Source organism: Microcebus murinus, chromosome 23, assembly GCF_040939455.1.
Source record: "Microcebus murinus isolate Inina chromosome 23, M.murinus_Inina_mat1.0, whole genome shotgun sequence".
Taxonomy (NCBI): domain Eukaryota; kingdom Metazoa; phylum Chordata; class Mammalia; order Primates; family Cheirogaleidae; genus Microcebus; species Microcebus murinus.
Genome location: NC_134126.1, coordinates 34754769 through 34772579, shown reverse-complemented (window position 1 = coordinate 34772579; position 17811 = coordinate 34754769). Strand labels below are relative to the sequence as shown.

General features: G+C 35.9%; 1 protein-coding gene across 1 annotated transcript in view; it reads right to left on the bottom strand.

Moving 5' to 3' along the window:
- Positions 1 to 9314: 9314 nt before the first annotated feature.
- Positions 9315 to 17811, bottom strand: part of ASPM (assembly factor for spindle microtubules) — a 48878-nt gene continuing 40381 nt past the window's right edge. Inside the window, exons 21-27 of the mRNA XM_012744377.3 lie at positions 16769 to 16918; positions 15798 to 15989; positions 15148 to 15340; positions 14850 to 15004; positions 13339 to 13515; positions 12201 to 12370; positions 9315 to 9547 (exon numbers count right to left, since the gene is read on the bottom strand). Coding sequence (XP_012599831.2) covers positions 9445 to 9547; positions 12201 to 12370; positions 13339 to 13515; positions 14850 to 15004; positions 15148 to 15340; positions 15798 to 15989; positions 16769 to 16918 — 1140 coding nt within the window. The 3' untranslated portion in view covers positions 9315 to 9444. The remainder of the gene's footprint in view (positions 9548 to 12200; positions 12371 to 13338; positions 13516 to 14849; positions 15005 to 15147; positions 15341 to 15797; positions 15990 to 16768; positions 16919 to 17811) is intronic.

Below are 17811 nucleotides of genomic sequence, written 5' to 3'. Positions count from 1 at the left end.
TGCCTGGTTTTATACTACAAACATGGAATCATATCATATATATTATTTTATGTCTGTCTCCTTATGTTTAACATTTTGCTTTTGAGATGCATCCATATTTTGGTGTGTAGTAGATCCTTTTCTATATAATATTCCATTCTGTGCCACAAATTATCTATCCATTCTACTGTTCATGAAAATTTGAGTAATGTAAAATTTAGGAAAACAATATAGCATCTGTTTTTTTCAAAGATTTTTTAATTTGAAAATTTTCAAACAAATCCATTACCTGGATTCTACTATTAACATTTTACTAAAGTTTTCTTATTAATTTTTATATGCTTCAATTAATTTAATTTTTAATATTAGATGTCCATAGTTTATTTATTTTGCATAACTGAGACTTTGTCTCCTTTAACCAACACCTCTGGATTTTCCCCTTCCCCAGCTCCAGGCAATCACCATTCTGCTGTTTCTTGTTTGACCATTTCAGATTCCTCATACAAGCGAGAGTAGAGAGTACTTGTCTTTCTGTGTCTGGCCATTTCACTTCTTTCGATGTCCTCTGGGTCCATCCCTGTTGCCATAAATGGCAGGATTTTCTTCTCTTTTAGGGCTGTATACTACGCCATTTTTTGTTCACAAAGTTGACCCTTGAACAATGTCAGTAGCTGGGGCGTTACAGGTACTGACTTCTGTGCAGTCAAAACTTTTCATATAACTCTTGATTTCCCAAAAACTTAACTATTAATATGCTGCTGCTGACCAGAAGCCTTACTAATAACATCAACAGCTGATTTATATTTTGTATGGTATATGTATTATATACCATATTCTTACAATAAAGCAAGTTAGAGAAAGAAAAATAGCATTAAGAAAATCATAAAGAAGAAAAAACATATTTACTGCTCATTACGTGGAAGCGGATCATAGGAAAGACCTACATCCTCATAGTGTTTACATTGAGCAAGCTGAGGAGGAGGAGGGATAGGAAGGGCTTGTCTTGCTGCCTCAGGGTGGCAGAGGCTGAAGAGGTGGAGAAAGAGTAGGGGGAGGGAGGAGGGGCAGATAACTCAGCGTGACGTTAGGGGAATACATCATACTTTCTGTTTTGCTTTTTCATTTCTCTAAAAACGTTTCTATATGGTACCAATCCTCCTTCTGCCATTTGCTTTAGTTTTAGTGCCCATATCACAGAAGTGCCCATGTCGTAAAAGAAGTCAAAGCTGTCTTGAATAATCAGAACCTTCTCAGTTTGTTTTCTGCCTTCTTCCTCATTGTCTGGCACTGGTTCAGAAGCACTCACCTCCCTCAAGTCGTTAATTCTCCCAGTATGGCCTCAACTAGTTCTTGAATTTCTCCAAGATCCATATCTTGAAACTCTTCACACTCCACTTTTTTTTTTTTGTCCATATCTACAATCTCTTTCATAGTTTTCTTGATTGGCTCTGTGATAAATCCTGCGAAGTCATGCACAACATCTAGACTGTCTTCTCCAGCAGGAATTTATTGTTTTAAGACTGATGGCTTCCACGGCTTTTTCTCTAACTATGATCAATTCAATGGTGTACTCCTTCCAGACTTTAATGAAGTTTTCTTTATTGAGATTCCTTTCCATAGCATGGACAATACTTTCCATAGAGTACCACGTATAATGAGCCTTTTCACCCTGATCTAGAGGCTAGAGATGTTGTGTTTGGAGGCAAATAGACGACTTCTATACTTTTCGTGCTGGACTCAAGGGATTCTGGGTGGCCAGGGGCATTGCCCATTATCAAAAGAATTCTAATAGGCAGTTTCTTCCTAGTGAGGTATTCCTGACTGCGGGGACAAAGCATCAATGGAACCAATTCAGAGAAAAGCTTCAGGTTGTCCCGGCCTTATTATGCAACCAGAAGACTGGGGTCAGCTGCTTTATAGGTAAGGGCAGTCTTGATCATAAAACTGACTGCATTTGTACAAGATGGTAGTTAGCTTTTTCTTTCCTGACTTACATCCTGGTGATTGCTTATCTTCCTTACTGATAAATGCCCCCTGTGGCAGTTTTTCCCAGAATAGGGCACTTTGTTCCGCATTAAAAACCTGCTGGGGAAGATATCCTTTACTCTCAATGATTTTCTTAACAGCACCTGGGATCTCATCTGCTGCCTTTTGGTCAGCAGAAGCTGCTTCTCCTGTTATCCAGACATTGTAAAATCCAAACCCCAAACGTCTTTCTAAAATTATCAAACCATCCTTTACTGGCATTAAATTCTCCAGCTGTAGATCTTTCAACTTCCTCTTGCTTTAAGTTGTCATGTAATGTCTTTGCCTTTTCCCAATCATATTATGGTTTATAGGTGTGCCTTTCTTATAGCAATTCTGCACCCACATAAAAGTTACATCTTCAATACGAGATAAAAAGGCATTTCACAAAAAACGCATGTTGTTCATGACTGCTGGCAGAGCTTCAGTGATGGCTTCACAAATTTTCTTTTCCTTTTTATAAGGTTCCTTAACCTGGATTCATTTATCTTGAAACGGTGGGCAGCTGCAGCTGCAGCCCTCAGTCTATGGTACGTGTCGAGATCTCAGCTTTTTCTTGTAATGTCATGATTTCCAGCACATCCAGCGCCACAAGTGACACTTTGTATGGGTCCCATGGAGATGCTCAAGGCTCGTGGTATTGCACTAGCCATGATGAAATATACGCAAGAGCCATGAGAGGTTGCTTTTCACCGTGATGCACAATTTACCAGAGACAAACCGCTCACGTGGAGATGATTAGCATCACAGTGTTTTAAGCAGATACAGGCCATACTAGGACACACAATAGCGACAAGAGGTGACTGTGAAACCATGACAGCAGCACAGTATGTACTATGGTAAATTCTCTGTAGTTATGATAATGCTGCATCTTTGTTTTTTCATTTCTCTCAACTGCAAATGGTGCCACGTTTTGTTTATAAGTATTTGTGTGCATAAATTTTGATTAATTTTAACTTTTTATAATACATTTATGTATATTTTATGGTAGTAATAGATGATATCTACATATTTTATGCATGCATATCTTTTTCATGTTTTCCATATTTCTAGATTATGCAGTTCAACTGCAAGTTTTTTTCAAATTGTCACAAATCTCCAAAAACTTTTCCAGTATATTTATTGGAAAAAAAAATCTATGTATATGTGGACCCATGAAGTTCAAACCTGTGTAGTTCAAGGGTCAACTGTACTACTACTTTTCTGTATTCATTCATCAACATGGACATTTACGTTGTTTCCATATCTTGACTATTGTGAACAATGCTGCAGTGAACACTAGAGTGCAGATATTTCTGAGATCCTTACTTCAATTCCTTTGGATATGTAACCAGAATACATATATTGCTGGATCAAATGGAGAGTCTATTTCTAATTTATTTTAGAAAACTCCTTATTGTTTTCCATAGTTGCTACACCTGTTTACATTCCAACCAACAGTGCACAGAAGTCCCCTTTTTTCCACATTGTCATCAACAGTTGCCCTTTGCTTTGTGGACAACAGCCATCCCAACAGGTGCGAGGTGACAGCTCATTGTAGTTTTGATTTGCATTTCCCTTAGTGATGTTACACACCTTTTCATATACTTGTTGGCTATTTGTATGTCTTTTCTGCCCATTGTTTAACTGAATAATTTATTTTGCTATTGAGTTATAGGAGTGCCTCATATATTTTGGATATTAATGGTTTGAATGTGCCCCCTAAAGTTCAAGTGTTGGAAACGCATCCTCGATGCAAGTGTTGAGAGGTGGGACATTTAAGACATGGTTAGGTTGTGAGGGAAGAGTCCTCATGAATGGATTGATGCTGTTATCTGAGGGACTGTATTCCTGATAAAAGGGTGAGTTTGGCCCCCTTTCTCTCTTGCACACACGTACTCTCTTGCCCTTCTGCCTTCGGTACATGGAGCCTCTCAATCTTGGACTTCCCCAGCTCCATAGCCGTGAACCAAATACATGTTCTTTCTGTACAAATTACCGAGTCTCTCGCCCAGTCTCTGAGAGCTACAGCAGCTCTCCTAGGTTGCAGCAGCATGCCTGGGGCTCTCCCAGGTGAGAGCTGCCACCGGTGGCCCTATTCCCATGGCTCTACTGGGCATTGCCCCGTGGGGGTTCTCTCGAGTGACCCCACCCCGTGACAATTCTCTGACTGGGCCCTGAGGACACCTGGGGCACCCTCTGACATCTAATAGTCACGCCCCACAGCTTGTTCACTCTACATGTCAGCAGATGTGGCACCATGCAGATGCCCATAAGTTTTGCCACTCACACCCTCCGAGGGGCGGCCTGAGCTACCAAACCGACACAGAGCCTCGCCTTATTCTGCCCCCACGTTCCTGACCTGGTGAGCCTGAGATGGGCGTAGTATACCCAGAGATTTCCGGAATGCCTTCAGGGCCATTCTTCCATTATCTTGAGGAGTAACATCTGCCTTCCTTCAACCCACACTATACAAATCTCCTTATCACACATTCAGCTGGCCACAGCCTTAGCGTTCACTCTAGAACGCACTTTCATTCTTTACAACATTGCCAGGCTGAGAATTTCTCAGATCTCTAAGTTCTGCTTCCCTTTTCAATATAAATTCTATCTTTACATGATTTCTCTTCTCACATTTTACTATAACCACTCAAGAGAAGCCCCTCAACACTTTGCCTGGATATGGATATTTTTTCTGCCAAATACCCTATTTCATTGCTCACACATTCCACAAAACACTAGGAAATGAACACAATTCAGCCAAGTTCATTGCCTCTTTATAACAGGGATCAGCTTTCCTTCAATTTCCAATAACGTGTTTCTCATTTCCATCTGAAGCCTCACGAAAGGCCTTTTCCGTTCATGTTTCTACCAACATTCTAGTCACAACCACTTAATCTTTATGAAGGTTGAAGCTTTTTCTATTGGTCTCTTCTTCTGAACCCTCCACAGAATCACCCTTAATGGTCTGTTCACAGGAATGTAGGCTTTCGCTAGTATCAACCTCCAAATTCTTTCAGTCTCTACCCCTTACCCAGTTCCAAAACAGCTTCAGCATTTTTAGGTATTTGTTATAGTAGCATCCACTATTCGGTACCAATTTTTGTCTCAGGCTGCTGTAACAAAATTATCTTGGACTAGGTAATTTATAAACACTGGAAATTTATTGCTTATGGTTTTGGAGGCTGGGAAATCCAAGATGAAGACGCCAGCAGATTCAGCTTCTGGTGAGGGCCTGCTCCTCACAGGTGGGGCCTTCGAATGAACATATGAACTTGGGCCTCTTTTATAAGGGCATAGATCTCATTCATGAGGCCCCTGATGATCTAATCACCCCCTAAAGGGCCCACCTCTTACTTCCACTGCAATGGAAATTATGTTTCAACATATGAATTTTGAGGGAGAGAACACAAATTCAGACCATTGTAGCCTCTTTCACTAAGCATGTGTGGGGATTCATCCACGTAGTTGTGTTAGCACTTTATCTTTTTAGTGCTCAATTTTACAAAAGAATACAATGAAGCTTAGAGAGTATTGCAGGTGAAATGGTTTGCCATAGATCACAAAGCTGGCAAATGTTAAAGTCTTTAAAAAGACATTAAAATATAAAATTTAAATATCTATTTTTGTAAGCAATTAAGTTACTAGTATCTACTAATTTCAATAAACAAAGTATAACAATCATCTGATCGTGTAAAAATCAAACTAAACTAGGAGGTATATTTAATGTTTCAAAAATTTAAGGCTGAAAGAATCCCTTTTATTTTAGGTAAGAATACAACTAGACAACATAATTTTAAAATTTTCTTAGAAGTCAATATATTTACATGGTACAAACTTCAAAGTATATAAAGTGAAAAGTCTCCATTCCCTGCCTTTCAGCCACCCAGCTCCCATGTCTAGATGGCAAATGATGCTCTCAATATCTTGGTGTTTTGCATAATTATACTATGCACATACAAAGGAAATATATGTACAAAGGTTACCCACCTTTCACTTAACAGTACATATTGGAGATCATTCATGTATAAACTGATTGCTCATACTTTTGGTCAGTACAGTCTTCTAGTATAATTTATATATAATAATGTGATTATATTATTATATAATTTATATGATTTAAACCTCATTTGTTAATAAAATTGTTGCTAATATTTTGTTGGAAAATTGCTGAAATCTTAGTACTACCCCTACCATTTTGCATTTATATAAATATATATGACAAAACCCCAGAAGTGAAATGTGCATTTGTAATACAGAAAAATATTGCTAAATTTTTCTAATTAAGTTATGCCAGTTATGCCAACTCTTCCAGCAACAACGTATGAGATAATGTTCTCACACAACACCAAATGTTATTAAACATTTCATCTTTGCAATAGAAAATATAATCAGTCTACTTTGATTTATATTCTCTTTTGTAGAGATTGAGAATAAACTCTTTATATACATTTCAAAGCTTTTTAAATTTTTCTGTGAACTATCTATTCATATTCTTTGCTCTTGTTCTATTGAACTGTTGGCCTTTTCCTTATGGGTTTGTATGAACTCTTTACATATTAAGGAAAATGAAACCTCTCTGATTTTAGGTTGTATGTACTTTTCCTGGTATGCTACTTATTCTTTTGAATTTATTATGGCAAATTTTGTAAGTTAGTCAATTTTTCTTCAAGACTTTTGGGATTTGTGCGATAATTAGAATCATTACAATATTGTTTTTTTAAAAATCACCATAGTGTCTTATAGTAGCTTTTTGGTTTCATTTATAATCAATGAATATAAAATAAAATTTTATGAATGGTGTCAGATAAGTACTTTTTCTTCCTCCTCAGACTTGCCAATCTGTTCCAATTATTTATCAAATGTTTCACCTTTTCTTTCACTGATCTGAATTCCTATCTTTATCACAGCTGCTAAATTCCTGCACATATATTTAGGTCAATTTTTAGGTTTTGTTTCATTGTTTACACTAGTTATGTTTTTTATTACCATACTTTTAACTACCCTCACTCTAGATTATATGTATCTAGTAAGTCTAGTCTTCACACTTTAATCTTTTTCAAAAACTTCCTGTCGTCTAGTTTTGTTTGTTTCCTTACTGCTAATGTAGCACAGGTTTGGAGTAAAGACTTTGGAGTCTGATTTATAATCTCAATATCCAGGCTGTAAGGTTGGAAAAGGACAAGGTTTTTTGTACCTACATCTCTTTATCTCCAAAACAAAGGTAAGGAGAGTATCTACCTCAAAGCATGCTATCGACATACTGTTGAGGATAATTTACTACTCCACAGTTTGATGATCCCTAAAAGACTACTACACTAAAAATGGCTTTAGGGACAAAATCCTAAGTCAAGTTTCATAAAACAAAACCAAACCAAAGAACCCAAAAGCTGCCAACCCACAATTCTAAGCCCAGTAATATTTTTCAAAAATGAAGGTCAGCCGGGCGCGGTGGCTCACGCCTGTAATCCTAGCTCTCTGGGAGGCCGAGGCGGGTGGATTGCTCGAGGTCAGGAGTTCGAAACCAGCCTGAGCAAGAGCGAGACCCCGTCTCTACTATAAATAGAAAGAAACTAATATATATAGAAAAAATTAGCCGGGCATGGTGGCTCATGCCTGTAGTCCCAGCTACTTGGGAGGCTGAGACAGAAGGATCGCTTGAGCCCAGGAGTTTGAGGTTGCTGTGAGCTAGGCTGACGCCATGGCACTCACTCTAGCCTGGGCAACAAAGCGAGACTCTGTCTCAAAAAAAAAAAAAAAAAAAAAATGAAGGCCAAAAAAGCTTAAAAAAATTCAGACATGCATAAGCTGAAAAACCTGCACTATGAATAATATTAATGGTACTTCAGGCAGAAGTAAAGTGATGCAGAAATCTGGATCTACACAAAGACTGAAGAGCACCAAAGACAGCACCTACATGAGTGAATACAAAGATTTTAAAAATTATTTAAATCTCTAAAAATTGTTTGATTATTTAAAGGAAAAAAGATGAATATGATAACAATTTATTGTAGGGTTTATAACACCCTAGAAGTAAAATATTAAGAACAATAGCACAAAGGCAGGAAAGGGAGAAATGTATATTATAAGGTTCTTATACGATATAGGAATTTGTATGATACCAGATAGACTGTGGTACGTTAAAAACAATTTGATTAATCCAAAAAGGTCAGAAAGAAAAACAAAAAAAAAAAAAGGAGGAAAAGAACAGATGAGATGAATAGAAAACAAAGATCAAGAGAACAGACTTAATATAACTTCATCTAAATATTTTTTGTGCAGCTACTTAACTGGTTATAGCCATCTTAGAGGAAATACCAGCAACATTTTTACACTGGTCAATTATTTCCTAGCAGTATAACTTACCAAAGTAAATAGGTTATTTATACTAAAATTCTGTTAAATGAAGAAGAAAAACAGAGCAATGGAAGAGTCAACCAAAAATACATTTTTTTGGAAAATACTGTGTCTCAAGAGCTCCTACAACACCTTTATTGACAAAGAAAAAATAAAATAAAAATATCTCCACAGTTAATTTTCATATATTCTTTAACACACCAATATACTTAGGTCTATCCTAACCATATTATAAGCACATAATTTCAGACAAATGAGGTTAAAAATTCTTAAGTTGTTCTAATGAATTTATATATTAAGTAGGTAAACAACACCTCCATTTCTAGCTACTACTGATCAATTTCAAACAGTTAAAACTTTTACAGTATCCATACAGACAGACAGACTTTGGGGCCCTATCAGATTTCAAATGGCCACGAGAATGAGGCTTTTACGGCTCATTTTACGGCTCATTTTACGGCTCATGAGGCTTTGCGCAACCAGGCAGACATTGGTAACAGTGACCCAGAGCAAATTATGTGCAACACTGAATCACTTCCAGGTCTATAGTATGTAACTAGACAAGCTTCTATTAGAAGCAATACCATGTTCCTCCCACTTCAAAAATTATAACCCTGATTAATTCAATATTAAGAGTTTTTAGGAAATATAGTGGCAGGTTATATTCTTTTAATTTCCCTGTAGGGGTGCACTTGCCTATCTATATGCATTAGCCTGCTAAGAACACAAATAAGGATGTTGTTATTAGTCATTTGTGGGATTACTTTATTCTCTTCTCACTTCTTAGTGAGTAGACAGAATCTTCAATTTCTAGCATTTGTTTTATAAAAATGCCTCCACTTATCTATAAAACAGGGATTACCCTTAATACTTTCAGATAATAAACATAAATAGTATTATAATCACTAATATATAGCATATTAGCTTGTTATATGCATAAAGATATTAAATAATAAAATAATGAAGAATGTAAGTTTAGTTATATATTTTTAAATTTTAATGTAAAGTCAGTATAAAAGTTGCATATAGACAGTAAAAAACACTACATATTCATAATTAGCTTTAATTTTTTTTTATACTATACATTAAAAATGTTTACATTTACTAATACGGAATGCCCAGGGTATCCATCACCATTTGAATGGCCTGCAGGGGGTCTGTGATGTCTTCCAAGCTGTCTCTCCTCAAAACCCAATCTGGATTAAGTCTGTTAAAAAAAAAATCTGACATTAATAAAGTTCTTAAGAGTTACCTTTACTCTTCTGGTCTTAACTAAAATGTGGGTGTTTCTGAATACACCATTTCCCTTACAACCCTCTCAAAAAGGTGGGAGAACTTCATATATTGCCCATTATTAGTTTTAGACTATTTCTCTCCATCCTCCCTAAAAAGTGTTGGCTTCTTGAAGCTTCTGCTATGTAGTTGGCTTCATCACTCCCTTTTATTGCCCACTATTAGTTCTAGACTATTTCTCTCCATCCTCCCTAAAAATGATGTTGGCTTCATCACTCCCTTTCAATCATCGACCAAACTCCCAGTGTCTTGTTTCTTGTAAACCTGGTCCATGGTCTTCTCTTAACTCCTGCCACCATTCTTAGCAACACCAACATCCATGTGGCCAAAAAGCTGGTCAGTTTTTGTCCTGCTTTCTGTTCTACCTCAACCAATCCCTTGTCGCATGGTCACACATTAAACTTTGCCATCTTCAGAAAGTGCACCACCAGTGACATCTCAATTTGGAGACTTCCATTCTCTAACCGTGACTTCTGATTCATCCGTCATTCATCTGCTTTGATCCGGTCACTGAACGAATCTTACTACCTCACTCAGATTGCCAGTTCATTTGACCCAACATGTACCCATCGTCCATCAGAACGCTGTTCTCACTTTCCTTCTTACCTTGCTCAGGTGCAAAAATATACCATTTGCAAAGGCAATTAACTCTGTTGTCTCTTTTTCCTGTTGAACTCATCTGAAAAATCCTATTTTGATTCCAAATTGAAGTATTTGCCTTCTCCATTCTTGTACAGCTGAATATTGCTAAAAATGTACATAACCAGGCTATTATTTTATTTTAGGCCAACAATATAAATCTAAAATGGGGATTTGAAATTGCCTAGTATGCTCCCTTTCCCTCCAAGATGACTATTTTATTCCTTTCCTCTTTTCAAATGCCCTCTCCATGCCCTCTGAGCTGTTTGAGCTGTTGAGTTTATAATCTATAGTTCATTGAGAAAATAGTATTCATCAGAGGGGAGTTTGTGCATCTTTTCACATAAATCCCAACCATATGCATTTTCATCTTATTTTTCCTTGTTAAAAATCCGAATATCTATAAATTGGTGTGTTCCATTTGTTTTCATTCCTCATCTGGCACATGTCGCCACCGATGATCTCTATCTTGCCAAATCCAATGGACATTTTTCATCATCAACTAACTTGACCTCTCAGCAGCATTTTACACAGTTGACAGCACAACACCCTCCTTGGAATGTTTTCTGTCTGGTTAGCAATTCCATCTCAGAGCTCTTGGCTAGCTCTTTCTTTCTCTGACTTCTGGAATAATCAGGGTTACTTTGGGGTTCAGTCTGGGACTTTCTTTCCTATATATTCTCTTTCTTTCACGTGATCACATTCATCTCCTGGCCTTAAGTGCTGTTTATACTATATCCTGAAACTAATGATATTCCAGTTTATCTCTCTAGCCTGGTTCTTCTGCCCAGAACCCAATGATTCTCATTTTTTCAATGGCTTATCTATATTTTCCTCTTATGTCACAGGTTTCTCAGGCTTATCTAAAATAAAACCCAGGATTCAAACCCCCTCCCTGCTCTATCCTACTACCTCTCCTCGACTCCTGCTTTTACTTCTCATCTTTCAGTACTCAGCTTAAACACTACCAGCCACAGACCATTTCCTAGTCGCCCTCCTTCAGCAGGAATGTCAAGTCACTCTTAGCAGGTGTCACAATCTTTATTACTCATCCACTTATTTGTTTACTTGTTGTCATTTTCCTGAACTGTATGCTGCCCAGTGAAAAGACATATCCACAACCTAATCCCCAGAACCTGAGGCTGTTATCTTATTTGAAAAAGAGGGGTTTTGCCCATATTCTCAAGTAAAAGATCCCAAGAGATTATCCTGGATTATTTGGGATGGCCCTAAATCCAATGATGAATGTGCTTGTAAGAAACAGAGGGAGGAGGAGGAGAAGGCCACATGAATAGAGGCAGACATTGGACTTACACAGCCCAAGCCAAGAACACTTACACCCAACAGAAGCTGGGAGAGTCAAGGCAGGACTGTACCCTAGGGCCTCCAGAGGGAGTATATGGCCCTGACAATGAACACCTTGATTTTAGACTTCTGGCTTTCAGAAATACAAGACAATAAGCTTCTGTTGTTTAAAAAGCCACCAAGGTTTGTGGCAATTTGTTACAACCACCCTCGGAAATTAATACAAGGTCTCAAAAAGAAGTTCTCCAGGAGAAATTTCAAGAATCAGAGTGATTATGGGAGGATTGGAGGTTGGCATGTTGACCTAGGACTTTTAGCAGCTCTTAAATAGTGTAGCTTGTCCTTCATGCAAGAGGTAAAAAAAGATAGAACTTATGACAAATTTCTTAGCCTTAAATTCTTAACTATTTAATATAAGGATTTGTTAAATAACTGTTAAATACCCAAAGCTACAGTACATTATTAACTGAGATTGTATCCTTTACATATACCAAATATTTTCTTGTTCATATTTTGTTTCTACATTGTCAAGCATAATATTGTGCTTATGGTAAGTGCTCAATAAATATTTGTTAAATCAATGAATGGTGACACATAATTATAAAGTGCATTTATCTGCTTACCTTGAAACTATTCTGGTCCTCACAGGTGTTTCTGGAAAAAAGGGAATGCTTACAGAAGAATTCTTCTTTTGTTTATAAAGCATTCTTTCATTATCCATTTTATGTTTACGGGCTGTAAGTTTGTAGAGACTATAAATACGGTCAACAACTTTGGACCTACTTCGTACATCCTAAAAAATAAAAGTATAGTTATTAAAAACTAGTAAGAATTAAATTTTTATCTCTTCTAAACCAGCAAAAATCAATCATAATACTCTGTAATAAACTTTTGAGCTTTTAATAATTAAGAACAAAGCTCTCCAAGTTCAGCAGGTAGACTAATTAAGTAATGAACTAATTTGCAAGGCAATAATAAAGAAAATATTCAAAAGTTGTACACTACTCCACACTGAATACAAAAAGGAACTATTATAGTGAATACACCTATCATATCCAGTTACCAAGTCTTGTAAATGCTACCTCTTCAAAGTTTCCAAGTCATCCACACAACTCTAGGTCAAGCACAATCTCTTGCCTAAATATGTATCTACTACACTTGCCTCCTTCATTAATGGTCTCCCTATACCCATGCATGCTCTCCCAAATTCATTTTCAAATCAGCAGCCAGAGTGATGCTAAACTTTAAATTGAAAAATATCATCCCCTTGCTTAAAACCCTTCAGTGGTTTCCACTGTTGTCAGGCTAATGGTCGTAATCCACTCATAGCCTGTGGTTTCCCCTGTGTTGATTCTGACACCGAGAAGGAGTAATTCAGAGGTCACCGAGAAGGAGTAATTCAGAGGTCTCACTATAGAAAAGCTCGAAATATATTTGTGGTTACAAACAGGAGGATAAGAAGTTTTACATATCTGGTTTTCTGTCTTGCTAGGATAATTTGTTATTCTCTCTAGTAAATGGGAAATAATTACTTATAGGGCCATAATAAATTCAATTTTCAGAATTCAGTTTCTTTAATATGTCAGAAAGAAGCAACTCACATATATATCCTGAATTCATTTTATCAGTGCGAAAAGCAGGTTTTAACACATACAAAACTATTTTAGAGTGATAATTACACTAAAGGAAAAGTATAAAAGTCAGAGAGACTTAAGAACATAGAAAAATAACCTTAAAGAAAGGTAACTGATTAATACTTACAGAGGCTCGACTTGTCGGTTTCAATAAGATGGCCAGCAGACAACAAGTTTTTGTGAAAATGCTGCCGCCTTTGTCTGTCACTCTGTCACCAGACTTCTCCCGGTATGTTTGCAAGAGCTCCAGGAGTGTGTCTATACAGTTTCCTACCTCATAAACTGCCGAAGTAGTTTTTTCATACTTAAAGAGAACAGAATAAAATTAAAAGTTTTATGTATATTTGCATTTTAATCTTTTTCTTTTCTACCTACTTGTAAAAGTTCCACAGAAAATGAATCAAATCTAAAATCCCAGAAAATGAACACAAAATTGAGGACAAAAAAGGCAAGCTTTTAAAGAAAAGATAATTTTAATAAGAATGTCTCAGTAAAAAAATGACTTATCAGTGATAGTTAATTGTAGGGTAAGATAATGATAAAGGCAAGATCTAATTAGTTACCCTATGACATGCCCCTGCAAGGAAGGTGAGCCTGCTTTAAAATACCATACAACAAAATAAATTTGATACTAATAAATCTAGGATATGTTTTTCATGCTTCATTTATCTAACTATATTATTCGATTCATACTGAAATTTACATGGTGACAAATGATACTAAGATAAAAATTACAACAAAACAGTAATAGTTAACATGGAAATGGCATGTGTATGTATGAAGCACTTTATGTAGACTAACTCATTTAATCCTCACAATAACAGTTTGAGGTGGGTACTGTATGTTCAGGAAAGTAAAGCCCAGAGACGCTAAGTAACCTATAATAGCTGCAGAGCTGGGATTCATACCCAGGTGGTTTGGCTTCAGTCTATGTTATTCACCACTACCTCTCAATATGAAAATCGGGTAAAGCTGTAATTGAGGGGTTGGTTAGGGAAGATAAATCTTTTATCTTAATACCTTTGATGGTATGCAATATAGTTTGATACAGATATCAGCTACCAGGCCAAAAGACTTAAATTCTGATACATAGTAATAGTTACAGGGTAACCAAGCTTTAGCAGCATTTTTCTTTATCATGTTTTGCTAGACGTGATTATAATGAGGTAATAATGTTTTGATGCTATGCAGTAGACAGCAACACCAGCTCTAGAGGCAGACAGAAATGGATCCAAATTCAGCTATACCACTTATCACACTCAGGTTCTTGGGAGAGGAGCTTAATTTCTGTCATTATTATTATTCCTTGTCTATAAAATGGGAATAATATGAACTGGTTTAGAGGATTTACTGTAAGGATTAAACAATGTGTGAAAAATACTAGCATATACTAAGTACTTAATAAATAATAGTCATCATTGTTATTACTATTATAAAGGCAAAGGAAATAAAATCATAAAAATTTAGTGTTTTTATCCATAGTTATGTTAATAGATTAAACATCTTTCCCCCAAGACTCTTGGATATAAGTGGTCTTAACTTAGAGAGTTAAGTTCTAGTGATAAACAAGCATAAACTCAATATGCAGGATCATATTTGTTGATCAATGGACATTTCATTATTAAAATGGAAAACTACCTTAGCTACATTAAGCAAGACTTGCACAGAGTATCTGATGACTTCCATGCAGGGAACACTGCGATTACAACTTCGGATCAAAACAAATATTTTAGAAATCGCAGCACTCTGGGCCATGTTCTCACAGCAAAGTGGAGACAATCTAGTGACTACCTCTGAAAGGAGGGAAAAACACAAGTAAATTTATAGCAAAAAAATGAAGTCTTAGCTTATAATGTACTACTAAAATATTTTTAAACATTCAAAAGGTAAAAATACATTCCTAATTTTAAACAAAAAATTGTTTAAAAAAACTAACCTAAATGCTTTAAAGCCTCAAGAATGGCAGAAAAGTGCTTATACGTCAAAAGATAATGAAGTGCAAGAGCAGTTCTTTTGTAGAGTTTGTTTTCTTCCCGAACCTCCCTATTAACAACTTGAAGACTTAGTCGTATAGCTTTAATTTTTGTACAATCATTTTTCTTCCGCCAAGAATAGCCTCTCCATAATGCCTTAAAGAGATAAAACAGAGTAATTTTAAGATTAGTCAATAATGTTTTGAACTTATATCTATTTCTACAATGTAAATATTTTCAGTAAATTTATGATATGATCAGATACATTTCAATTAAAATCTCAATTCAGATTCTAAATAGCAAAATCAATTTTATGAAGAAATACATATCATATTCCTATATGTAAACTAGGCATCATTTGTTGACTAAAGAACATCTAAATCTATTCAAAATGTTAAAATATATTTTCATTTCTTGATCATAAACCTCCTCGTCGAGGGAATTTAAAAAGAAAGAGCTCAGCAATGAAATTATGGTAGCATAGTGTTTGAGTTATTCTACTGGCTAATCTCTTAGCTTTTTAAAATGTGTGTGACTATGTTTTTAATGTATCAGATATCATATAGATGATAAAACTAAAGTTTTGAACTAAAACCATGCAAGTTTCAGTTACCTGAATTTTAGTGATTGCACTAGTAAATCTTTCCTGTTTTTTATGAAGGAGGAACTGGCGAACTGCTTTCTGTATCACCGATGCAGCCCTATTTTGCTGGCTCAGATGTTCTTGAACTTCATATTCAGTTTTTATGATGCCATGATATTTCTGAATAAGCCTCTTTTGTTGTAATCTTGCTCGAAACCATCTCTGCTTAAAACAAAGTTTTTTTTTTCCATTTTTACTTCAGGTTTTTAAAAAAATAAATACATACATATACACATTTATTTACATACATGAAAAAAACAGAACATATTGAAATATCTTTCGACTCATGTGCACACGTGTGTGCACGTATGTTTAACCCTGTACAAGCCTACCTTCATTTTACAATCTATATAAATTCTGTCAAACTGTACGCATCATTCTGCAATTTGTTTTTTCACTAAATAGTTTATATGTAACTCTATGTTAATGTATACAAGTAGGATTCTTCTCCAGAATATATAAAGAATTTCTATAAATCATAATAAAGAACATCCAACAGAATGGGCAAAATGCATGAAGAACATAAAAAAAGCACAGAATACACAGATAAGTACTTAAATAACACACATGAAAAAAATTTTAGAATTGCTAGCAATCAAGTAAATCTAAAACTAAAATGAGATAGCATTTCCTTTTCATTAGAATGGTGAAAATCAGAAAGTTTTTTGATGGTCTATGTTGGCAAAGATGGAGAGAAACAGGTACCCTGTGCTGGGAGGAGTATGAATGAGGACAATTATATCAGAGAATAATTCACAACTTTATTTCTGTGCCATAAAACATCCATCTATTTCTATCCTCAAATCATTCTAAAAGCTATACAGTGAAAGGCTAAGTATTATACGAGCTTGGCTTAAGGCATTTGGAAATTGTTTATTATATATCAAAAATTTCTAACAGAAAATACTATCATATAATTTTACCGCAAAGGAGAAGCTAACCTGAATACAGATGGCTGCATGCACCTGCTTGCTGGCGTTCTTCATAGCCATGTGGCGTCTATATGCTCTTTGGATTCTAAGAGCAGACAGGTGGTAATATCCAGCTGCAGTGAAGTGGAGAAGCCGAATTTTGGCTTTCTGTTCTAAAATCTAAAGGGGAAAAAACAAAGAGTATTAATAATTAAGTATCTGACTCCTAAAATAATCAATGTTTTTATAGAACCTCAACATTAAAATATATAAACTAGCAAACAGAAATTAACTTTTTTTTTTTTTTTTTTGAGACAGAGTCTCGCTTTGTTGTCCAGGCTAGAGTGAGTGCCGTGGCGTCAGCCTAGCTCACAGCAACCTCAAACTCCTGGGCTCGAGCGATCCTTCTGCCTCAGCCTCCCGAGTAGCTGGGACTACAGGCATGCGCCACCATGCCCGGCTAATTTTTTTTTTTTATATATATATATATATATATATCAGTTGGCCAATTAATTTCTTTCTATTTATAGTAGAGACGGGGTCTCGCTCTTGCTCAGGCTGGTTTTGAACTCCTGACCTTGAGCAATCTGCCCGCCTCGGCCTCCCAAGAGCTAGGATTACAGGCGTGAGCCACCGCGCCCGGCCAGAAATTAACTTTTAATTATTACATTTATATTGTAATTCAAAGAGATTATAATCTCTTACTACATATTTCCAATAGTGTAACTCATGACTCGGGGTATAAAAAGCAAAATTATATGTTGAGTACTTTACTAAATCATAATAGCATTTAATTGGACTACCCAATAACAGCTAGTTGAGGTTTTGTAGTGTACTTATAATTGGAGAAGGGTATAAATATTAAACTCAAAAAAGGTTACAGTATTCCAAGTGGAACTGTTGGAGATGGTAATATCAAATCAGACAAAATTATAGGAATTAATCTCTCCAGTACTAGATAGTGTAGTGCAGGTCCCACACATGACTCTTGTAGCATAAGCTTTCTAGAGTGGCCTTTGGGCTTCTAATTTATATTTAATGAACAAAAGATTTCTCATTTAACATTTCAAATC